Source organism: Martes martes, assembly GCF_963455335.1.
Source record: "Martes martes genome assembly, chromosome: 16".
Classification (NCBI taxonomy): Eukaryota; Metazoa; Chordata; class Mammalia; order Carnivora; family Mustelidae; genus Martes; species Martes martes.
In genome coordinates, this window is record NC_137904.1 from 63,267,461 (window position 1) to 63,291,606 (window position 24,146).

At 53.9% G+C, this 24,146-nt stretch overlaps 1 protein-coding gene across 1 annotated transcript in view; it reads left to right on the plus strand.

Moving 5' to 3' along the window:
• The window catches only part of RPTOR (regulatory associated protein of MTOR complex 1), a 316,629-nt gene that overhangs the window by 57,606 nt on the left and 234,877 nt on the right, over positions 1-24,146 (plus strand). The window contains exons 2-3 of the mRNA XM_080826085.1: positions 9,507-9,609; positions 21,450-21,532. Coding sequence (XP_080682211.1) covers positions 9,507-9,609; positions 21,450-21,532 — 186 coding nt within the window. The remainder of the gene's footprint in view (positions 1-9,506; positions 9,610-21,449; positions 21,533-24,146) is intronic.

Sequence of the window (24,146 nt, forward strand, 5' to 3'; positions counted from 1 at the left end):
TGCCGCATCCTTTCCCCGTGGGAGCCTCCGAACGGGAGCCTTCTCAGAGTGTCAGCGTGCAGACCTCTGATGGGCCTGGGCCTTTCATCGCTGCCGCCCCGCAGCCGCACGCGCTGTCCCCGTTCTCTTTGGGGTGGAAGTTTCTTTCCTCCTTTTTGGTTCTTCCCCGTCCCTTTGCCTTCTTGCCGCGCCGCGTGCGGGCCTCCCCTTTCACCGCGGCACCCTGCTGGCGGGCCTGCCTGCCTTCCCGTCGTCTGGAGGAGCCTTCCCGAGAGCCCCCGAGCCATGCTCTGCCCCACATCGTTCATGAGGTTGGGACCCTCTCCGTGGCCCCGTGGTCTGGGTACACTGGGCCCTCCCCTTGGAGCTGCGCGACCTGTGAGTGCTGCTTCGTCAGCCCTGCCGGCCAGCCAGGACCCGGGACGGGAGCGGAAGGAAGTAGCCCCACTTCGCACCCCTGGACTTCGATGTTGCGAGTGCCAGTTATCAGGGCGGCCCAGGCCCCACGGAGCTGCGTCTTCAGCCTGCGTGGGAGCTCTGAGTCATGTTGTTTGCCGTGGGATTGTCTCTACGAGTGCGTGTCTCGGGTATCAGACCGCTGGATAAGCAAGAGTGGGAGAGAAGCTAGTCCTGAACAAACAGCTTGCTCCCACCGTGGTGCTGCCCGTTTTAATTTGCATCAGGAGTGGGAAAGCGGCGACCCAGGGTCTTATCAAATGAAAGAAAGCTCTAAGCAGCCTTGAAATCAGCCCGTTTATTGAAGGAAAATCTCATTCCCAGGAAAGGAATTTTAGCAGCAGGGGTTTATGCTGTGCGCTAAACTGGGAAGGAGTGGAGGAGAGAGGGATGGAAACCCTTCGCTGTACTCGCTCTGCCAGGACCAGGTTTTTGCGGATCACAAGGCTGTATTCCGTGAGGCTGGAAGCTCGGGACGGAGAACCGGCTTGTCCCCGGGAGCGCGCCGCCGCCTGCATTGCGTTTCCTCTCACGATCCCAGCGCGCTCGTTGCCTTGGATACTTGTCTAAGCTGCCGCCGGCCGGGCGAGCTGTTTCTCTGCCTTCAGAATGTCATGAAAATCACACACACACACACACACACACACACACACACACACACGCGCGCGCGTGCATGCACGCACGAGAGAGATCCTTGACTGTTGTAATAGAATCATTTGATGGCTTTGCCCTGCTTCTAGAAATAACTTGTTTATAGTGGAGAATTAGAAAATACACAGAAAGGCCAGGTATAAAGGGAAAACCAGGAATCATCCACACTTTCCTCTCCTCAGAGATCGAAACCACTTGTGACGTCCCGTTTTTTATTCTGTGTCTTTGCACGTGTGTGTGTACACACTCAGAATAATAATGATGTGGACGCGGTTTGAGCCTTCCTCTTCCACCCGAGTTCTCTTTGGGTGCCTCTGTGTTGCGTAGTGGTCCTTAAAAATACATCTTTTTAACAGCTCTATTGAGATATAATTCATATACTGTAAAGTTTACCCGTTTACCAATGGAGCCCACCAACAGACATGGGCGACCTGAGAGTATGTATTTTTTTAAAGATTTATTTATTTTGGGGGGAGGGGCAGAGGGAGAGAGAGAATCCCAAGCAGACCCCCCTGCCGAGTCTGGAGCCCAGTGTGGGGCTCGACCTCAGAACCCTGAGATCATGACTTGAGCCAAGACCCAGAGTTGTACGCCTCACCGACCGAGCCGGCCAGGCGCCCCGGAAAATGCATCTCTAAAGGCGCTGTCCTGTTCCAGCGTGGAAGAGATGCCATCACCCCGCGCATGCCGTTGAATTCTGCCCCGCAGGCCTGCCTGACCGGGGGCTTTAACAGCATTGAAGTTTAGTGCATTTGGATTTTACGTTGTTGAATTATTTAGAGTTAATTTGTAAGCGACTGTATCTTCCTGTTCTCTGTGACAAAGTAGTTTTATTTTCACTTTTTAGGTAAGGAGACTGGTAATTACTGGGATTTTCTTTTTAAACTTTAACCCCATACGGTGTTGTAAGAAAAGGCATCCCTCCCTCCGCCTACTGCGAGAAGGTGGCTTCTCAGAGGAGGGTGGGGTGTGTCCCTGATGGACGCCCGCACAGACGTCCAGGTTGGCCGAGGTGGCATCAGCGAGACGACGGTTTCAGGAGGCATCACAGAAAGATTCAGTGTAGAGCTCCTGCAAGAAGGGATTTCTTCAGTTTCTTTAAAGCAGTTACGGTCTCTATAATAAACCTATTTTGTATGCAGCTCTTTCGTTTGATTTTTAGGGACCCGAATTTCTCCAGGGCCTGGGACGTAGGAAGTAAGTGTGCACCCAGGGTCCCGGGTGGTTTGGGGGGGTGGGAGGGGTGAGAAAGGGGCGCTGTGGCACGCAGGACGGAGAGGAGGGCTGTGGACACGACGGTGATTTTCCACGTTGGGAAGTTACCTGTTGTCTCTTCCCTTTTCATTAGCCTTATAGGAGTGGAGGCAGAGTTTAAATGCAGGGAACTATAGAGAGAATTGAGCCTCAAAAAAGAGAGCTGAAACCTAAATGAGGCTTCTGGCTGAAGGTAGGGAACGGACTCATAAATTCAGGAACCTCGCTGGCTCCGGTTCGGCGGAAACGAACAAAGGAATATGCAGATGGGGCATCGCCAGGTTCCCGCGTCGGTTCCCGCGGCGGCTGGTGGCTACTGATGAGATCTGTGCGGTGCTGCAGGGCCGGGCGCCGGAAATTCCATTTGATGTGCTCCTTGCGAGGTTTACTGTTCACATCTCTCTAGCAGTCTTTGGGATGGGAGTAAGGAGGCAAACCTGTTTTTCCTTTTTTTTCAACTTGGCACCCCCCCCACCCCGTCCCCGCCCCATGGTGTATCTGCTCTGTTTGCTGTATGTTCTAGTTTCTGACTTCCTTTATAAATTATGCATTTGTGTAGCTTCGACTCTGCTCAAAGTTTTCGCTTGATGCTCTGAATCTTAACGAGCACTGCTGGGAATTGGGTGGCTTTGCCTCAGACAGGCAGGGGGTAGTGGGTGATGGGGCGGCCCCCAGCCTTGCCTCCTGTTTCTTTCCCATTACACCTGCTCGCGAGTCAGGCTCACCGAGTGGGGAGCAGAAAGCAGTGATGGGCCGCGTTAATACAATTGTAGTGTCTTCATCCTGCATACAGCTTGCGTGTCATTGTGTGTAGGCTTTGAATTTATTATATTTAGGTTTGATTGTGCTGCTTGATCAGCTGTATCTTTTAAAATAGATGTGGTCGGGCACCTGGGTGGCTCAGTTGGTTAAGTGACGGCCTTCGGCTCAGGTCATGATCCTGGAGTCCCAGGATCGAGTTCCGCATCGGGCTCCCTGCCTGCTTCTCCCGCTGAGCCTCCTTCTTCTCATGCTCTCTCTCATTCTCTCTCTCAAATAAATAAATAACATCTTAAAAATAAAATAAAATAAAATATACGTGGTTTATCAAATCAGTCAAGTAGGAGAAAACAAAGGAATCCCTGTGATTCCGTTTCAAACTCTTTGAATGGTGGCGTGAATGTATTTTTAATCAGTGAGGTGCCACGTGCTTGGGGACAGGTCGGGTTGGTGGTCGGTCTGCAGTTCTGAACCCAGAGAGCTCTGAACACTGGCAAGGTGTTCACCTCTTGTCTTGTGACAGAGTGGATATGACCTGGTTAACAGTCTCTATCCTGCGGGGAGTGGGTATTTGTGCATTTCACTGTGGAAATTTTAATGGTTTTGAATATGGAATGTATGCATTCCCTTTTGAGTATCTTCTATGAGATGTGAGTCATGTACCATATTATCCTTTTGTAAATTTGAAAAGCTCTGAATTTTAAAACAGACCCGGTGCCGGAGGACTGTATGACAGGACGCTGGCCAGGCTTTTCAGGAGGGCCAGCCCCTGCTGCCCGGCTGTCCCCGGCCTCTCCCACCTCCCAGCCAAGGTACAGTTGAGTCCAGAATCGTAGGGCAGCTTGTTCCGTGCCTGTAGGGCTGCTTGTGGTATGGCTGGAGGGCCCAAGCCTGGCATTAGAACGCGAGGGTTGGAGGTCCTCCAGGCCCTGAGAGGTCGTCCGTACCTGCCTCTCGCTTGCAGGGTTAGGTTCTTGTTCAGGAGCGATTGGAACTAACAACATGACAAAGTTCACATTTTCCATGACCACTTCATTTTTATAGCTTCTTGAGATGATACTCTTTCAAGTTCAGAATTAACCTCCGGGGACATAACTGTCATCTTCAATTACATTGCACTGAAGAAGAAATGTTTTAAAGTCCAAAATGGTTATTTTATATACCATTATGCAGTTTTTGGTACATTAAATTTCATGGCCCTTACATTCTCTTAATGCTATGACTGTATTATTAAAAAACATTAATCTGGAACTTTTGGAATGAGAAATGAAAATAAAACACCAAAAAGGCACTTTAGAATCTAGCTAAGAATTTCAAACTTACCGTGTTTGGGATCAGGCCAACACTACTGAAATTTGCAGGAGGCACGAGACGCGTTTGATTGGCTTAAGGATATTCACTGGTAGTGTTTCCCGCTGGTGGAATTAAATTGGTTCTGCCAGATACATTCTCCTAATCCGTGTGTCCGAATATTCTTGATCTCTTGTGTTTTCTTAAAAAGTCATCACTCAGGAGGTAGGGTCAGGTGTGTGTTGTATGAGCGAGGACAAGTCAGATTCTCTCCTTCCGCGTCTCCCCCGGTGGAGGGCAGCGGATTTCACGGTCTGAGGGCCACGCTGTCCCGCTGCTCACCTGCAGAGTGGCCACGGGGACGTCTAGTCACTAACGAAGACTGTGCTTGGTGCCAGGCCTGGGGACATGGGGCCCTTTAGCGTCTCGTGGGATGAAAGGGTGATCTTTGGGCTTCCAATAGTATTTCTGTCTAAGCCCTTAGAGACTTTCCGACATAATAATTTTGTAATTAGATCAGAAATGATATGACCGAGAATTGTGTGTTTAAGCTTATGAAGTGCGGTTGTAGAGGCTGAAGGAAGGGGATGTGTCTGGGGTGTGGCTGAGGAGGAGGACGGTGGGACCGTGCTCGGGGCTGGCGGGCGCTGTGCGGGTGCCCTGCCTCGTCCTGCACCACCTCCCCGACCCCAGGGAGGTTTCGAGGAGAAGGCAGCTTCGCCAAAAAGCAGGTGGAGACATGAGCACCGGGTTCCGGGCCCTTTAGGGAAGGATTACAGTGGCCGGAGGGCTCAGGTCTCTCGGCCCCCTCTGCCCGTTAGGGGGTGAGTGTAGCTAGAGGCAGTTGCTCAGAAATGGTCAGAGGTGCCCTAGCCTGGGGCCTGCCCTGAATCCCCGAGGCACAAGTGGGGGGAGTGCGGGGGCTCACTGAGCACGCATTCCCTGAAGCGGGGTGCCCCCTTCCTTCCCAGGGCCCGGGGCCGGCTGGGGGCGGCTGCCAGGCCCGCTGCTCGGAGGTGCCGACCTGGACCTGAGGCCCCGGGGGGTTGGCCTCCCATCACATAGCTGCGTGTCGCTCCCTCGGCTGGGCCCTGTGAAGGCCCCTGGCAGTTCCGGAGCCCGATCCCCTCGCACATGGAGGACCAAGTAAGACTACGGACAGCCACTAAGCTCCGGTGGGGCAGACCGTGTTTTTGGAAATGAGACCTGACCCGTAGAGGTGGATGTTTTCTCGGAGCGGGCGTCCCTTCCAGAAGGCCGAGGGGTGACGGAGCCAAGCGGCTTGGAGCTCGCTGCAGGGGGAGGGTGACCGCCTCCCGACACCTCCCGGTTGCAGGGCACAGGACAGACCCCTCGCTTGAGAGACGTCGCGGGGCGGCCGTCAGCATGACTCACCATGGCCGTAGGAAGGCCACAGAGAGGTTTCCGCGGGGCTCCCGGTCGGGCTCAAAGGCCCAGTTTGCTGTAAGACGGCGGGATAGCTGTGCGGGACCATCGATACTGATCGCTTAAGTATTGGAAAATGACGAAGAAAAGCAGTAGCCATTGCTGTTCTCTGAGTGATTTTCTGCCCTTTCTCCTGACCATGAAGGGACCATTTGTTTTTTATGGTTCATGACGAGAAGCTTCTGGCCCGTGTCCACAGTGTCCTTCTTTTCGGCCGTCTCTGGCAGCAGGCGTACAGCCCCTTTAGAAAGCGACTTATCATTAAGAGATACATATATTTTAAGACTGAGTACTCTCCCCCCACACACTTTAAATTCTGTTTTGAGCACAGGTATCTTTTCTTGATGCGATAAAGCTTATGCCGGTTCCCTGCTCTCCGAAAACCGTGCGCTCCCACGAACCCTCTCCCGAGCCGAAATGGCAGAAAGCACAGGGACATTCATTCATGTGGGAGAACATTTTTGAGCATCCCCAGACCCCCAAAATGGCCTCTCGGGCTCTCCTGAGACCTTGGGGACACATCTTGCTAATGCACACAGTACGTGAAGGTGAAACCCTGATGCTCTCAGACGCGGCCCAGAGCCCGGGGTGGGGGGTGCAGGACGCGAGACACGGTGCGAGGCCCCCGGGGCAGGTGCACCGCCTCCACGGCCACGGCCGCACAGCCAGCTGCACTCGCCTTTCCGCTTCTTGCCTTTTGCCTTGTCTCGTAAAAGCAAAAACCCCCTTTGGATTTTGGTTGTCGGGAACAGGTGCGTCGGTACTCGCACTCGGAGGTCTATTGTCTGTGAAATGCGCCAGCACGAGCTTTGGGAAGGTGGTGATACGCGTGTCTCCTGTCCCCGCTGCATTCTCCGTGAAGACACACTCATGACGTCTCATTAAAACCAGCGCGAAGCTCGCTGTTGCCATGTTCTGTAGGCGTTAGCGACCGTATTCTGGAAGTTGTGGGCAGCGCCTACACCTGGAGCAGGTAGAGAGGAACGAGCTGTTGGAAGGGACGAGACAGACTCATTATTTGTAGCGGTTTCTTTGTCAGCTTACGGGCCCTGTGGAGGGTCACCAAGAAGTAATTACATTTAATGAGGAATTTAATAAAGTGACTAACGGAGGTGTTACCGGCTACCCCGAGAAACCACGATGGGGAGAATACACGCCTAGAAGCACACTTGCTCCAAACATCGGTGACGTGTCCAGGGATAATCCTAAAAGAGATGAGCAGGACTTCTTGGTGAAAAAAACTAAGAAAACAGTACTGACAAAAGCAGATTTGAATAAGAGAAACACACTGTGTTCCTGTATAGAAAAATCGAATATTAGGAGGTTGTCACTTCTTGCCAAAATTAATTTATATGTTTAGTACGATTTTTGGGGTGTTTTTGAATCAATTTTTGTTCATTTAACATTATAAGAATTTAAGTGTCATTCTGTTAAGAGAATATAATGGCGTGCTTGAACATTCCCTTATCTGCTTAAAATTTAGGTCATTTCTACTTGTTCTTCATGATAAGAAATGCTGTGAAGAAAATCTTTACACATACAGACTTCCCCTTTATTATATTTTTTGGTATTTTTGTCTGACAAATTCTCACAGGTGGAATTCTCGGATCAAAGAAGACAATTTAAAATGCTCAGTGTTACCAATACGCAGTTTAATGTAACTTTAGTCAAAGTCTCTCTGGGATTAAAAAATTGAATAACTAACTGATTAATTTGGAAAGAAAAGAGATGAATATAAATAAAGCTAAGTAAAACTTTAAAAAAGATTGTGAGAAAGGAAACCTTCCCTCCCAAGCTTTGTGAAGTGTTATAAAGAGAACTGAAATCAGTATGGTGCCAGTACAAGTACTGTTGACGTGATGACGGGATACATTCAGTTAGCCTGAAGTGGAATTCGTTTTATCTGGGAATTTATATATGCTATAGGCGTCCTACAAACCTGGGAGTTTGGGGATTATTTAACGGGGAATTGGTGTGATTGGCTAGTGTTTTGAGACAGAAACTGTTGCTCCTGGTGTGTCATATAGCACAGCAACATCAGATGGCTTGAACGGTTAAACGTAAAACACGTTAAAACACCCCAGAAATCCACGTGCACCCTCACTGAGCGGGACATCCGGGCCCCGGGCATGTGCTGGGTGTTGGCGTCCATGGGGGTCAGCTCTGGTCTTGGGAGCCCAGGTCCGAGGACTCTGCCAGCAGGAGAGCATGGTGCTAGGTGGCACTGCCCCCACTGGGGTCTGGGGACAAGCGTCCCGGAGACATGGCTGTCTGCACAGAGACCGCGAGGGAGGGTCTGGGTTGGTGGAGCGGGAGGGCAGGCTTCCAGGTCACACCCCAGGTCGTGCCGAGTGGGCAGAGGACGTGGAACCACTGAGGGTGGGGCCGTGACAGGCGGGCGGCGTGCGCAGCAGGAACTGGGTTCTCAAGGTCTGGGTGCACGCTGGGCAGTTCAGATGGGGGTGTTGAAGGTTTGGGATGGACAGAGCAGGGCAGTGGGCAGGTGCGTGTGAAGGTATGCTCCTGCTGTATGGGGGAGCCCGCCCTGGGGACGGGGCGGCAGGGGAGGCGGCTGCAGCCCAGAGCTGGCGTGGACTTGGCTGTGGCTGGGAGCAGAGATAGCGAAGGGGACAGGCCCAGGAGGCAGTTAAGAGGCTGGACGAAGCAGGCAGGGTGGGGAGTCAGGGGTGGTCTCCGTTATTCCGAAACAGGGGTTCGGGGGGTTCAAGGCTGGTAACCAGCTCGGAGCCCTCGCACCTGTTTGAAGTGACACCCCCTACCACCCTCTGCTGGGATTTTGGCTCCTTTGATTTATGGATGTATCCTCACCACCTAAAAATAGTGATGGGCACCTAGCAGGTGCTCAGTAAATGTTTGAAGGATGGGCCGCACGTTTCTGGCCGGAGCAGCTGGGGCGGGAGGGCTGACGTTCTGCATGCTGGGCCGCCGGAGAAGGAGCAGGTCAGGTCTTCAGCGGGCTGCGTCAGATGATAGAACCGAGGCTTGGCACGTCCAGAGGCAGGAAAGGAATTGGATGGCAAACGCCAGACTAGGGCAATATTCGCAACAAATAATGTGGACGCAGCCTCTCCTATGTAAAGAGTACACGAAGTCAATTGGGAATAGTCAGTAGTGCCAGTACAGTGGTACAGACACGAGTAGGACGTCCACAAAACAGAAAGTCACAAATCGTGACCACACATTGGAAGAAGTTCCAGTGTTACTAATACCGAAAGAATGCTACCGCAGGAGTATGACAATTTTCCCTCCCCAAATCAGAATGACTTTAAATAATGAGAGTAGCGTGACCTGGTCAGAGTGTAGGTTTGTGCAAAGTTTTTGCAAAGGACTTTGGCAGAAGGTGGCAGGTGCTTTCCTATTTTTCAGTCAAGTAATTCTGTCTCTGGACACGTGTTGTAAGGAAGCCTGCGGAGGCCTCTCTCGCTGTGGACCTTTTCCTGCCTGCCCTCGTTGCTCCGAAACCCCCCCAGAGAGGAAGCTACTTGGCAGGACCTCGGGGGGCGGCCCAGGACAGCCGCGGGGGCCGGTGATGGGGGCGGGGCTTCATGCGTTCTAGGAGCATCTCTGAGCTGGAAGGCTGTGTCGGTGGGATGCATATTGAAATAATTTTGTTTCTGTTGTGTTTCCAGATGAAGACGGTCAGCGTGGCCTTAGTTTTATGCCTGAACGTCGGCGTGGACCCTCCTGACGTGGTGAAGACCACCCCGTGCGCGCGTCTGGAGTGCTGGATCGGTAGGTGCGGCCCCTCCCTCCTCCGTGGGCTGGGGCGGGGGTCCCTGTGGGCTCTGGGCTGGGTGGGGCTTGCCCTAACCGCCCCTCCCACACCCCCTCCCCCAGCCCCCGGCCCCCGCTAACTGAGTGCGCTGCAGGCCGGCCCTGGTTGTCGTGAATCAGAGAGTTTCGTTTCTTTTTGAACTTTTGGAACTTCAAGGTATGAGTTGTCCTGCACGAAGCGCTTCAGGGAAAATTAGGAAGTAATGATTATTGGATTATAGCATTTTCTCCTTTAAGTTTGCACGTGGTAGTAGCTTTGTATACTTTTTAAAAAAACGGAGCGGCTGTTTCCTGTGTGCACTGCAAGGAGGCCTGCTTCTCCCCGAGGAAGGCCTGCCCAGTGCTTCGCAGCTCCGTGTTGCGGGAGGGGTGAGCATTTGGCTGTCACCATTCAGCAGGACGTTTCTTAGTCTGCTGGAAGTTTTTTCATCAAGAATCAATGCCGAGGGGCTCCTGGGTGGCTCAGTGGGTTAAGTGGCTGCCTTCGGCTGAGGTCATGATCCCCAGGTCCTGGGATCGAGCCCCGCATCGGGCTCCCTGCTCAGCGGGGAACCTGCTTCCCCTTCTCCCTCTGCCTGCTGCTCTGCCTACTTGTGCTCTCTCTCTCGCTCAGATAAATAAATAAAACCTTAAAAAAAAAAAAGAATGCCGAATCTTACCAAGTGCTTTCTCAACATCTCTGACGTATCACCTGGCTTTCCCGTCTAGTTTGTTGATGTGGTGAATGATGCTGATAGAGTCTTGGGTGTTAAGCCAACCTTGAATGCCTGGCATTATCTTTTTAATATATTGCTGCATTTGATGGCTAATAATTTGTTAAGGAATTTTTCCAACTGTGTTCATGAGTGGTATTGATTTGTGGTTTTCTTTTCTTTTTCTTTCTTTCTTTTTTTTTTTTTTTAAGATTTTATTTATCTATTTGACAGACAGAGATCACAAGTAGGTGGGGGGGTGGGCAGGGAAGCAGGCTCCCCGCTGAGCAGAGAGCCCAATGCGGGGCTCGATCCCAGGACCCTGAGATCACGACTGGAGCAGAAGGCAGAGGCTTAACCCACTGAGCCAGCCAGGTGCCCTGGTTTGTGGTTTTCTTTTCTTGCAATGTGTGTGTTTGGTTTTGGAAGCAGGATAATGATGCCTTCATTTAAATGCGTTGAGAAGTAGTCCTGTTGTTTGTTTCACGGAGGAGTTTGTAGCGAATTGGGTATTATTTTCTCTCTAAACTTTGGCGCAATTTAACAGTGAAGTGTGGGGTTTTTATTGTTTCTTTTGTGGATCGTTTAGTTCTTGATAGGATTGGGGACAACAGCACCCTCCCCCCTCCAGGTTTCTCCATCTCAGCAAAAGCACAAATTCCCTTCATCTGCTTTAAAAAACAAAAACTGCAAATGACATATTTCCTCTGCTCTGTGAAGGTCAGCCTTGTGGGGCTTGGACTTAAGGAAAAGACCTCCGTGAGAGGCTGCTCTGCTCACTGAGAGACCCCCAGAGGGCTTTGCTGGCAGGAAGTGGTGATTGGCTCACTAGAGGTGTGGGAGGAACACTATTTTGGATGGGATGGGGGGGGGGCGGAAGCCTATATTCTAGTCTGAATTGGAAACGGTATTGTTTTTCTCACTTTGCTTGCCAGTCTCACTGTCTCTGGGGTCTTAGGGTGACCGTCTCTGTCTCACACAGCCCCCCGCCTGCAGCCCAGGCCTCTTGTTCCCCACGCCCAGTGACAGCGTAGCTGCGCCCGTGGCTGATTTCCCTAGAGACCTTCTTGGCTTTCTGCCACATCCCAGCGTCTGTGCCTGTGAAATTGACTTCTTATTAGCCACCACTGACTGTTTCCACTTCATTTACCCCTTGTGAAAGCTGGATTTTACCACTTGTGTTCTATTTTCTCCCTCTTGAAGTACTCTTACCTTCGGTTTCTAGAACAATGCTCCTCAACCCGGATCCCAGGGTGTGCTCCCGGAGAAGTGTGAACCCTCTGGGATCCTATGGGTCGTGGTGTCTGAATATGGAATTGTACCTTCCAGGTGAGGCCCCTCGGCTTCCATTCGATTCTCTGGGCTTTTTCTCTCTGCTCCCCCCAAAAAATCAAAAGAGCCTTCCCTCGTACCTCACAGTGTCTTCGATGGGTGTTTATGGGACAATGTCTGTGAAAATGAAAGGAATTCCTTATTTCCTCCTTGCCTTGAAAAGTCCAGGAAATGAATAGATTTTTTTTTTTTAATTTATCTGACAGAGATCACAAGTAGGCAGAGAGGCAGGCAGAGAGAGGGGGAGGAAGCAGGCTCCCTGCCGAGCAGAGGTGAACGGATTTTTTATACCGTGTTTTTAAAATTACTCTGCCAGTTAGCAATGTGTACTCATTGCAGTGGATTTTGAATTCAAAAGAACGGACACCTTTTCTAAATTAAAAAATTCGTGTTTGCCCTTTATTTTGAAAGTGAATGGGGCTGGCCCTTCTGATACGGTTTTAACAGTGTGGAATAAGAGAAAGAAGATTCCTGGACACTGGATTCGGCAAATCTGCAGTGGTATCGAGCAGTACATATTTAAAAAAAAAAAAATTCCCAAATTTGCCAGCACAGAGCTAAGGAGCTTTTCCCCTGTTCTGTACAAGCATCAGCTCCTGCAGTGCGCGTCCACCCCTGTGAGTTACTGTGATTCCCACAAGCGCAACCCCAGCGTGGCCATCACCACCAGGGGAGACCGGGCGCCTTCAGGTGTGTCCCTGGTCCCAGGATGCTGTTTGTGGCACAGGGACCTGGCTCAGCGCCGTGCGATGCCCTGGGTTTAGTCCCTCCAAACCGGACCAGGTTGTCAGTCTTTCCTTGACGCCCATGACCGTGACACCCGGAGGATCACAGGCGGGGTCTGGTGGGTGCCCTGTTTCCTGAGGAGTGGCAGAGTGTCACAGGAGAGCTCTGCCGTCCTCCACGGCCTGTGTCGGGTGGCACGCAGTACGTTTGTCCTGTTACTGGTTATGCAGCTGACTTGCTTACCACTCGGTGAAGCGGTGCTGCCAGAACCCTGCTCTGAGCGCCCCCCTCCCCCTTTGCAAGTCAGACCGGTTTGGAGAAGAGGGTGCAGCTGTCTGGGTGGGCCTCGCCTGACGTCAAGCGCGTTTGGCGCGAACTCACGGTTTCCTTTTTCACTCGGTGGGTTACAGTCTGCTGTGCCATTGCTCGTCCCGACGTGCTCAGTTGCCAGGCTGCCCTGTCCCCACTGGCTCGTGTGGCCCTTGTCTCGTGCTGCTGCCGAGTAGTCCTGACTTCCGGCTGCTGCTTTCCACCCCGTCCGGGCACGGAGCACGCTTCCCAGGAGCCCAGTTCCCGTTGGTGGCATCCAGATTTAGAAACTGGGATCTGGGTGCTGGTGTCCTCATGGGAACCAGTGCCTCGTTGCTCTCTCTCTCCCTGATGTGTGTGTGTGCACACATGTGTCTTTCTGTATACCCATGTTCACGTCTGTATTTCTGTACTGCGGGTGCAGGTTGAGAACCGTCTCCTTTCCAGCTCAGCAGGACTTTTCTCCCTCCTCTGACAGCCTTGATATGGTTTCTCCATGGGCGGCGGCTTCTCCTCCCTGCTGTCTGCACCCCCGTCAGACTCCTGTATCCTGCCGGTCCCCCCGCGGGTGTCTGTCCTCCTCCCTGCCAGGTCCCCAGGCCCTCCACGGAGATGCCTCTTCCCAGCCCGTGGTCGGGCTCCGAGCCCCTCATCCCCGAGCGGCTGCCCGCCCGGCCGCGGCCCCGTGCTCCGGGCTCACGTAGGAGAGGGGCAGCATTTTGAACTAGTGCTGTAGGGTTCAGGCGTGATGAGAGCGGCCGCCGGGCCTGAGAGCTGGGGCCCAGCCGCGGCGATGGTGGGGTTGCATTTAGCGGGGGCTGGCGCTTCCGGGTGTCGGGAGCGGAGCTGCTTCCGGGGACAGCTAGAAGGCGCAACTGGTCGGGGAAGGGGGCCGGGGAGGCCGCCGGCCCGGAGCCAGCAGCGCCCAGAGGAGGAGCAGCAGAGCCGGGGCCCTGAGTTGGGGGGGGGGGCGAGAGGTGCTGGACCGGGGGCTCAGGCGGTGAAGGCCGAGGAGCGGCTCGGCTGGCGGGGCGAGGCCACCCGGGCCCAAGGATGGGTTGGTTCTGCCTTTTTCAGGATGTGAACGTCCAGGTGTGTCACGGCTGGGGAAGGGGTCGCAAGGAAGCCCCCCTGCAGGGGCCGGGGCGGCCGCGTCGCGTCGAGGGCGCGCCTGCTGTGAAGGCAGCCGTCCCCACGCGGTGTCCCTCTCTGGCTTTGTGCCGTCAGCCGAAGTCCGAAGGGTTTGCGTCCGCCGGGACCCTCACCTTCCTCCTCTCAGCTGTTCACTTCAGCAGGTCCTCATCGGCAGCCGCGTGGTGACGGCACGCACGTCTCGGCCGGGGACGGCGGTCACGGGGAGGGCGACGTGGCTCGGTGCCGACCCCGGGCCGCGTGGGAACCGCGGCGCTTCTTGCGGCCGCTTCTCTTCCGCCCCCGCGCGCTGGCTCAGGAGCGAGGGGGGCCTGCGACCCGCGCCGGTGCTGCCCACCCGCGGCCGGAGGGCTCTAGCGGACGTCTGAGAGCAGAGTGCTGGGCGCTTCTCGTCTTCCCCTCGGGCCTGTGCGGGGGGCGGGGGGGGGGGGCTCTGTGCCAGGGTCGGGGGGGGGGGTCGCGGGATGACGGCTTTCAGGCTGCAGACGCACACACGTCAAACCACCAGAGCCGGCCTGTGCTAGCGGAAACTGCTCTGAGCTCAGGGGCCACGGGTGCGCGTAGCTTGACAAGGGGGCCGACTCACTTTCCAGACTGTTCTGGTGGCCCCAGGCGTGCCCTGCCAGCACACATAGGAGAGACTCCGAGCCCGGGCCTGGCTGAGTTCGGCAAGTGGCCCCTTAGGTGTTCTGATGGTGACAGTAGTCGTCGTTGCCGGCACGCACAAGGAGCCAGTTTGCCGTGCCATTCCCAAGTGCACGGCCTCCCCGGCGCCCCCCCTCCCCCGGCGCCCCCCGGCGCCCCCCGGCGCAGGGCAGGCCCGGGCGCCAGGAGCCCCGCACAGCTGGCTGTCGACACCTCTTTCCCCACGCCGGCCCCTCCACTCCGCCCGATAATAAGATGCTGTTTTATTTCATGGAAGTGACACTCAGCTCCTGTCAGAGAAGCAGGGGAGAGGCTGTTTTGTTTTATGGCCCGGCATTAAATGCTGCGGCATGATACTAAAAAGCACCGCGCTGAGGAACAGCGCGTGCCCGTACCTCGTGGAGAAATATCTGTTTGGAAGAAGGTGCGGGTGAGCTGCCTGCAGAGCAGGGGTGGCTCATGCAGCTGAGAGGGCTTTCATGTGCTCCGTGACAGGAGCCGTGTGTCATCAGAGGTGAGAAGGCTGGAGGTGTACCAGGTGCTGGGAAATTCTGGAATCCTAAGGAAATATTTGGGAGGCATCTGGCTGCGTTTTCCTCTTTGTCCTCAGAGGAAAGCCTTTTCTGCCCCCCCCACCCCGATACACGGGGGCACCGAGGGACACTGTGCAGAGCCACAGACGGAGTGACCGTCTTCGCACGTCCTCGGGTTGCCAGCCCTGCCCTGGGCCTCGTCCTTCGATTGTTCCAGCAGACTCAGGGCGGCGTCGGTCAGGTTGGCCACAGATGTCCGGGAGGGGAACTTCCGCGCAGGCACAGAAGGAAGCGGGCGCTGCTCATGGTTCGCGAGGAGCCTGATCGACAGGGCTGGGGCGCGGGGCCACCCTGGGCAGCCCGGGAGCTCAGAAAATGCTGCGGGTGGACGACTCACGACAGGCCGGGTGGGGAGAGGGGCCTTTGCAGGGGAGGTGAGGGCCAAGACCCCCGGCTGTGGGGGTGGAGCTCTCGCAGCACAGGCGCGGCCCCCTGAGCGTCGGTGTCGGGGGCACCCATTGCCGTGGGCCTGGTGCACGCCCGGGCCTGCTGTGGAGACCCTGTTTTCTCGGTCTGGTCAGGCCGGGGCTATCTCTGTGTCCCCCAGAGGAGGCGTGCGTAACGGTTCAGGGCCGCCCCCGTCCCCCGTATGCAGAGCCTTGTGTGAGCGGCGGGGCCAGCACCTTCCAGCCGGCATCCCAGCCGTCCCCTCTGTGGCAGATCCTTCCGGCTCCTGGTGCTGGTGCGGTGACAGACGACGCAGGAACCCCATCTGTTTTCTGGCTGTGCAGCCGGTGGTCGGGGGGAGGCCTCTTGTCCTGGCACCCACAGGCACGGGGAGATTCACGTCCGGCCAGGAGCCAGAGCCTCACTGCCGGGGCTCCCCGCTCTGCCCTGCCTCAGCCGGGCGAAGTGCCTCCCTCTCGGTGCACTTCCAGTGGTAAAATACGTGTGGGTGTTATGGCTGATGCGGTTCAGAGCCACAACAAACCACTTCTGATTTCAAAGTGGGCCTTTGCCATGATTATTTTCTCCATCGAAATTAGCTGCTCAAGGTTACACAGCTAATTAGTGGCTGAGTCCTTGAACGCCGGGCGGAGAAACCTATACTTGACGCAGGAGGCAGCCAACAAGTCCATTAGCAGATGTACAAGCTACAAAGAAGTACACACGTTCTTCGAGCAGTGAGCGCTGCATGTTTTTAAGTTTTATTTTTTTTTAAGATTTTATTTACTTGAGAGAGAGAAAGAGCACGAGCAGGGGGAGGGGCAGAGGCAGAGACAAACAGACTCTCGGAGGAGCAGGGAGCCCGGAGGAGCTGCATCCCAGATCACGACCTGAGCCGAAGTCCGACGCTTCACCGGCTGAGCCACGCAGGTGCCCTTAGTTTTGAAGGATGGCAGACGTGTGGGAAGGTGTGCAGATCCCGGTGCGGAGGTGGACAGCTTTTCCCAGGCTGACCCATTACCGGTCAAGAAACAGTCTCAGCAGCGGCCCCCAAGTCCAGCCCCGTCTCTCGTCCCCTCCCAGCCAGCCCTGCCCCCGGTCTGCGCCCCCGCCCCGACAACACGAGTCAGTCGTGCTTATTTTCACATTCTCCGGTGGCAGCTCACTGCAGGCTTTTCCGGGGAGGAGCGACATCACAGAGGAATGGTTTCAAAAGGGCTCACCTGTGCTCATCTTCCAGCGGGTGGAGGCGGCACCAGGTCAGCAGAGCCCTGCTTCCTGGGCTTCTACCCTTCTCAGAATCTTCCAGAACTGTAGCCAGGAGGCGCAAGAGTCTCCGTGCCGCACCAGGTGCGGCGGTAGGGACCAGCACGTCCGTAGTTAGTGGCGGCGCACCGGCTCTTCTGAAGGGAGAGCGGAGAGAACGGGGAGGGTTTTCGGTTCGGCTGACCGCCAGCGTCATGGCCAACCTCCGTGACCTTGACCGAGTCATCTGACCACTTAGAACTTTAGGTTCTGTCCTGTGCCGTGGGGTGGGCTGGCTGCAGTTCCCATCAACGTGACGTTCTGCGCACCGTGAGACCCAGGGGGCATAGGTGGGAAGGCTTGCCGGAAGCCCGCTGCAAAGCTCAGATTTTATACGAATGCCGTTTACTGTCTCCTCGTCCCTTCCCCCCACCTGCCCACCCACTTCATTCACTCCGTAGAAGCCCCTGAGGGTGTCGGAGGAGAAATGTCTTGTTAGGACAGTGCCGTAGCCTCAGAGCCGACCCTCGTCAGACGGACCGGACCGTCAGCACCGGGAACTCGGCCTAGTTGATTTCTCTGCTCGGCTGAGTGCAGTGAGTGTGGAGTCAAGGCACCGTCTCCCTGTCCCCCTTGTCCTGGTTCTTTCCCCCTTCCTGATCCCTCTCCTCCCCCGCCCCACTCTGTGTCGTACCCTTGGAGGAAACCATGTGGTTAATTGTCCACAGGGGTTCCCAGGAACGGGGCCGATCCCTGCCTGATGAGTGGCCAGTGACTGCGCCTGCCCCTCCCTGGGAAGGCAGGGATTTTCATCCAGATTGGGGAGGGGGTAGGGGTGCTGCTCTCAGGCGCCCGTGACTAGTGAGGGGCCACTGCCCTGGTGGCAGGTGCCCTCCAGCTCTGGCAGATACTCGGCATGTCCTCCTTGGGCACATGAGAGAGGATGGTGTGGGGCTGGAGGGCCTGGGCTTTCCAAGGGGAGAAGTCCAAGGAGAGGGCTGGCTCTGGGCCTTCCCCCCCGACTTGGGGGCCGAGGGCACACCCAGGAGCTGCTGCTGACCCATGCGGCTCCTGAACAGGCCTTTTATCTTTTTACAGAGGAAACCATTTCTAGTCTCTTAAGCGTAGCTTCACAGCCATAGCACTGGCCACGTGGATGCCGCGTGCAGGTGTGGACAGACACACACGAGCTCCCGCATTTGCTCTCCTGGGCTCATGCACAAGGCCAGGCTGCTAGGAATGGTTTCCTGTTTGTTGATGCTGTTGCCTGCTTCCCTTTGCTTTGCTTGTGCTCTGCGGTGGCCCTGAATTTATTTTTCAGATTCCAATTTATTCGTGTCTCCGGCCCGTCTTCTGATTTCGATTACCACAGGATGAATTGAGGTCATTTTAATTCTTTTGAGACCTTAGCACTGGCTTCCTACCAGCACAAAGAGAGATGAGGGTGAACTTCTAATTTCTTGAGTTACACACGGATTAAAACAAATTTCCCGGGACGCCTGGGTGGCTCAGTTGGTTGAGCAGCTGCCTTCGGCTCGGGTCATGATCCCAGCTTCCTGGGATCGAGTCCCACATCGGGCTCCTTGCTCAGCGGGGAGCCTGCTTCTCCCTCTGCCTCCCTCTGCCTCCGTCTGCCAGTGCTCACTCTCTCTCTCTCTCTGACAAATAAATAAATAAAATCTTAAAAACAAAAAAACAAAAAAAAACCCAAATTTCCCACACTTCTTCCGGGTAAGTTAATTATAGCCCAGTTTTCATTCGGTTCCCTCAGCAGAGGTGCTCAGTAGCCGACGGGGCTCTTCCAAAGCTACTGACTTGGGCGGGGCCCGCCGTCCGTGTCGGGAAGAGTCCTCATGACTTTGACGCTCTGGTGGTAGAGGTTCCTCCGAATTCTAAAGTCCCGATACTTAGTTTTATAATTCTTTAAAAAAAAATCAAAGTAATACGTGCATACAGCTTTGAAATCACACAACACTGAAAAGTATAGTGAGAGAAAGCTGCTTCTTGTTCGTGCCCGTCCCAGAGGGGGTGCTCCGATCAGTTCCTTTCTCATCCCAGTGTGTAATTTTCCCCGTGGTTACACATTTGCCAGTTACTTTTATTTGCTAAATTTTTTGTGAACTTACGAGTTCATTTTTTGACGTATATTCCAGTAGATCTGTCAAGTGCTATCAATAATTATTCCAGTGCTCAAGGAATCTTTTTTTTTTTTTAAGATTTTATTTATTTATTTGACAGACAAGTAGGCAGAGAGGCAGGCAGAGAGAGAGAGAGAGAGAGGAGGAAGCTGGCTCCCCGCCGAGCAGAGAGCCCGATGCAGGGCTCGATCCCAGGACCCCGGGATCATGACCCGAGCCAAAGGCAGAGCCTTTAACCCACTGAGCCACCCAGGCACCCTGGAATCTGTTTGTTTTTAAAACAATACCGCCCCAGCTCCTGTTGGATGGGCTTTGTCTCTGGATCTGGTTCATGGACGTCTTGTGGTTTCTCTCTCTCTCTCTCTTTCCGTGGGTCCTTCACTGGCTTCTTTTGTGCTTTATTTCCCAAGAAGAGGAACACGGGCAGAGTTTGTGAGTGTTTGCGGGTCTGAAAAGGCCTGTGTTTTACCCTCCGACGTGAATATCGGGTTGTTGTTCTCATTCAAGATGCGAAGGCACTCTGTCTTCTGTCCAGCTTTCAGTCTTGTGGGGAAATCCGGACTCTCTCAGTCCTGATCTTTCGTGAGCTGATTTTTCTCGAAGGACTCTTTTTGGTCTTTGTTTTTAGCAGTTTGATTCCGATGAGTCTGGACACAGATTTTCTTGGGTTCGTCCTGTTTGTGCTTCACTGACCCTGAATCTGTAAGTTGGCGTCTCTTGCCAGATGCGGGCGGTGGTCAAGCATTAGATCTTCAACTGCTTTTGAGCTTTGCCTTACTTTTCTCATTGTGAGACTGTGACGACACGAACGTTATTGTCCCCTGGTCCCTTGAGGCTCTTTTCTTGGGAGCCGCTCCCCTTCTACAGAGTGGGGTTGTACATTCTCGCCACAAGTGGGCTTGGCCCGGGGCTGTCCGGAGAGTGGAGGGAGACAGGGAGATTAGCTGAAACCCTCATGGGTGTGGGAGGCAGCATTTGAGAGGATGACTTTGGGGAAGTTGGGGCAGAATTAGCATTGGCACGTGGAAAACAAGGACAGTGAGGGCAGCTCAGGGAAGGTGTAGGCTCGGCGCTCTGGGTCGGCACAGACACACAGGCTTACGGATGGATGTCAGCCTTTGGACGCACGTCTGTAAGATCGCGTGATGAAGGGGGCCGCCGAGTGGCAGGTGCTGGTCGCAGGGAGGAAGGGTGTCATGTGGTGGACGCGTCCTGGGCCCAACTGGCTGCTCTCTTCATGGCATGTCCTTTTGGCCTGGAGGAGCAGCTGATGGGCCTTGGGCATTTGTCCGCATTTTCTGGAAAATGAACAAAGCCAGTGGGCATTTTGGGGAAAACAACCAAAGTGTTTGTAGCTAGTGATGAGATTTGAGATATTGGAGAACAAGATACAGAAGGTCCGTGTAGCCCAGTGATCAGTGCTTTCCCGGTGACAGTGACGATGACACAGGGTCATCCGCAGACAGAGGGTCTGTTCCAAGTGCACGACAGGCCCGTGGATTTTAATGCCACGGAGTACAGGCTCATTGCTATGGTTTCAGACTCCCCATTTCAGACAGCCTTAGAGAAGCTACCACGTGTCGAGTTTCCGTGTAGCAGCAAAGATAGCATGACTGTCTCAAGAGGCATTTTAAAGTGGCCTGCCCACTGATGTCTGTGTGCGAGGCGGGATTTTCCTCCTCTGTGTCGGCCAGAACCACATTTTGTAACAGATGGATGCAGGCACAGATGTGTAAGACCAGGTGTTAAAGACATGTGCAAAAAAGGTAGGACAGTGCTATTCTCATTAGTTTTTTGTAAAAATCAGTTTTCATGATAAGTCTTTATGTTCAAAGGTAATAGGTTTGTTATTACTTTTATATGAATAAATACAGTTTTTAAAATTTCTCATCTTGAGTTTGAATACAGCACATACCAATAGAGACAACCACTTAAAAGCTGTTTGGGGTTCTTCCACATTTTAAAGAGCGCAGGGATGTCTCGAGACCACGTAAGTTTGAGAAACGGCTGGTTAGAGTTCCTTGCCTTAGAAGCCACTCCTGAAATGGGCGGATAAGCCACAAAACACACAGGTGTGTTGACGAAACGCTCTTGTGGAGGAGCCAGCCCAGACAGAAGGCACTTAGAACGCATCGCCTCGGTCGTTCCGTCTTCCTCCTGGCCCTCTGCACGAGGGAAGCACTGCGCGGCCCTCCCTGGGCCCCTCCTCTGCACAGAGGCCCCTGCCAGGCCCGAGGCCCACCCCGCACAGCCTGCCAGGAGTGTAGGAACAAAGCCACAGGAGTGCAGGGTGACCCCGGGGCTGAGTGACAAGCGCAGGGAGGAGAGGAAACTTCACGGGGCCGGCAAGTCTGACCAAACAGCTCTCCTCTCGAAAGGTGAGCAGGTGTGGCGTTTTGTCCTGTTTGGGGACATAGCAGTTCCCTACATCTGTTTAAACACAGAAAACCCCCAGGTGTGTCTTCCTCGGTCCAGGATGACTCTGAAGTGAGTGATGGAAGAGGAAACTGTGAGCGACAGGCTCAGCAGCGGAGGAAACGAACGGGTAACGGACTTTCTGCTTTTTGTTGCTTCTTCAGATCCTCTGTCGATGGGGCCTCAGAAAGCTCTGGAAACCATCGGTGCGAATTTGCAGAAGCAGTACGAGAACTGGCAGCCACGGGTAAGTGCTCTTTGTTTGCTTTTCTCTTTTTTCTTACAGGGAAGCTTCAGTTCCTTGGTTTCTAACAGCCTTTGAATCCAAGCGAGAGGTTTTTACGGACCCTCAGCTCACGTCCCTCGGTGGCTGGACACTCCTTGCTGCGCCCTCCCTCCCCAGCTCCGTGGACGCACCCTGTCGTGCGTGAAGTTGGCCAGGCACTGGCGGGGGCCCTGGGCGGGGTGGTCTCTTGCTCATTTGGCCCGAGTTTCTCCCTACAGTCTTCAGACGCTGAAAAGCATTTCTCGTGTTACTCTTAGATCACAGTTTTTCTCAGGAAACATATTTTCAGTAACTTTCCTGCAACCTCAACTAGTTAGAGCTATTTCTCCTGTCTTCGATTTTCAAACAGTGGAGAAAAAAGCACTCGCCATTGAAGAGATGACACCTATTATATGCTTGGTCTTTGATTCAAAAGGTAGGGGTCTCTTTGGGAGGCAGCCGCCAATTACCATGCCTTTTGTTGCTTATATCTGACGGTTCTGTGGTTTTGTCTTTTTAAAGAACAGTGGCAGGTTGCCTTTTAAGATCTTAAGCACCCCCCCCACCAACCACCCCAACACCTGTGTCCTGTGTCCTTCACCCTTGCTCTTTAGCCGGCTTGAAGATGCACTAACTGTAGCAGCAGAGTAGAAATTTGGGGTGTTTATGGAGGTGCTTTCTGTACCGCTTTGTGCGGTGGGCTGGCTTGGGAGTCCTCTGCAGGGCACGACCACACGGAACGTGGGTGCTGGTGGCCTCGCTCACGCGGCTCCCAGGAGCCTTTGTGGTCATTGCCTTTCCTTTTTGAGCGTCTGCCTCACGGAGGCAGGTGGCTTAGGGCCCGGTGAACCCTGTGTGCTTGGGCTTCATCTGTGGACTGTTCCTCTGGGTGATCTGGAATTAGGGAGTCTTTGTACGTTATTTACATCCTAAGAGAACAGCCAGAAGTGAATCTGGTGGTGCCTGTCACCGTGTCTGCGGGTCATTTCTGTTGCTGCCCGTAGTCGTGGGATGACTGAGTGGTGGCAACCGTGTCCCCCTGTGTCATAGGGGGAGCAGGGTCTAACTTGTGGGGTTAATAACTGCAGACCCCCATTCTTCAGAAGCCAGAGTCTTGGTGATGATTTTGATCAAGGGCTTTGCTTTTCCCTCTGCTAGATTTGTTACCTCTTGATGGTTATATAAAAACTCAGGAGCCTTTCTTGTGAGGGTATAATGCCTATGGGGCTTGGATGAGGAAGGAGAGATATTTCCATGGTGTATCCCTTTAAAGACAGTCGAGATGTCTCCTGTTGTCAGTAGAAACTCGCTTCTTTGAGGACTTTGAAGGCACTCCAGGATCTCAGTGGCACTCTCCAAGGGCTTCCGGGTACGCGTGCGGTTTGGACAGATTTCCGTCCGCGTGTGACAACACACACAGGTGACGTCTGTCGGAAGACCTGACGTCACTGGCATCTGGAAGGTGGAGAACCAGCAATATTTAAATGTAAGAGGACGCCTTTCTCACTTACCCACATCTCACCATCTCCTGGTTCGACTTCAGGCTTTGGCTTTTTGCTGGGTTCACTTATTTAAAGGAGAATGCAGCCAGATACATTCAGATCTACCGACTGTGTTCTTCACGGATCAGGCTCTGCTATTTTAATTACGTTCTTCCTTTTAAAGACATATCACATGAGAAGATGCGGTCTTTCAGAATACGGGGTCAATATTTCTGGATATTTCCTGTTTATTCCCTCGGGCATGATTTATAATTTCGGGGAGTGCTAGGAGTGGATTTACTGCTAGCTTTACTATTAGCTTAACTTGGTAGGCATCAGCTTGTTCGTGCTAGCTGGCAGTAAGTGGAATCTTCGAAAGTAGAATCCATTATTTTTAATCTGAATCTCTGTTTAAGAGTAGATCTCTCCCATGGCATCTGGAGGAGGCATTACCGTGTAAGGCACCATTTACACATAGACACACACACATCCAAAAATGACAGTAGACTCAGGATGGGGTTGAGAAGTCACCTTCTTGCAATGGGAGTGGCCACGTGGGGCGAGTGGTGGCAGAGAGGGTACGGCCCTCCAGATGGATGTTGTTAGTCTGAGACACGTGCTTGAGGTCCGTGGGCTTTGAAGAGCGGATCTGCAAGGGGATGTTTTGAAGGAGAGACTCGGTTCAAAAGGCTGGTTAGGGAGGGTGTTTCTAGGTTGTAGGGTGCACCGGTGCGGGTGGGACCCCGTTGGGGCTGGTTTGCAGGCAGGGACAGAGCCTGCCAGCTGCAGCCAGGAAGGGGCCGTTCACGTCAACAGACGGGGCTCTTGAGCCCGCTTTCAGGAAGTGAATACTTAGTATTTTCTGGGTTGAATGTCAGGACGGTTGCACTCATTTTTAAGTGCAATAAAGAGGTTTGAAATGCTGCTGCTTCTGCCTGGTAGTGGGATGCGCGTGTTCAGAATCGAGCCTGAGGTCTGGGGTGCATCAGGAGGGCTGGCCAGGGCGGCTTGTGGGGCTGTGCCTTGTGCGCCGGGCTGTCATGACACGGGCTCTGGGGTGAGCGGCGTGCTCCTCCGCTCTCCGGAAGCTCCTGTGGGTGACGGGGGAGGGAGGC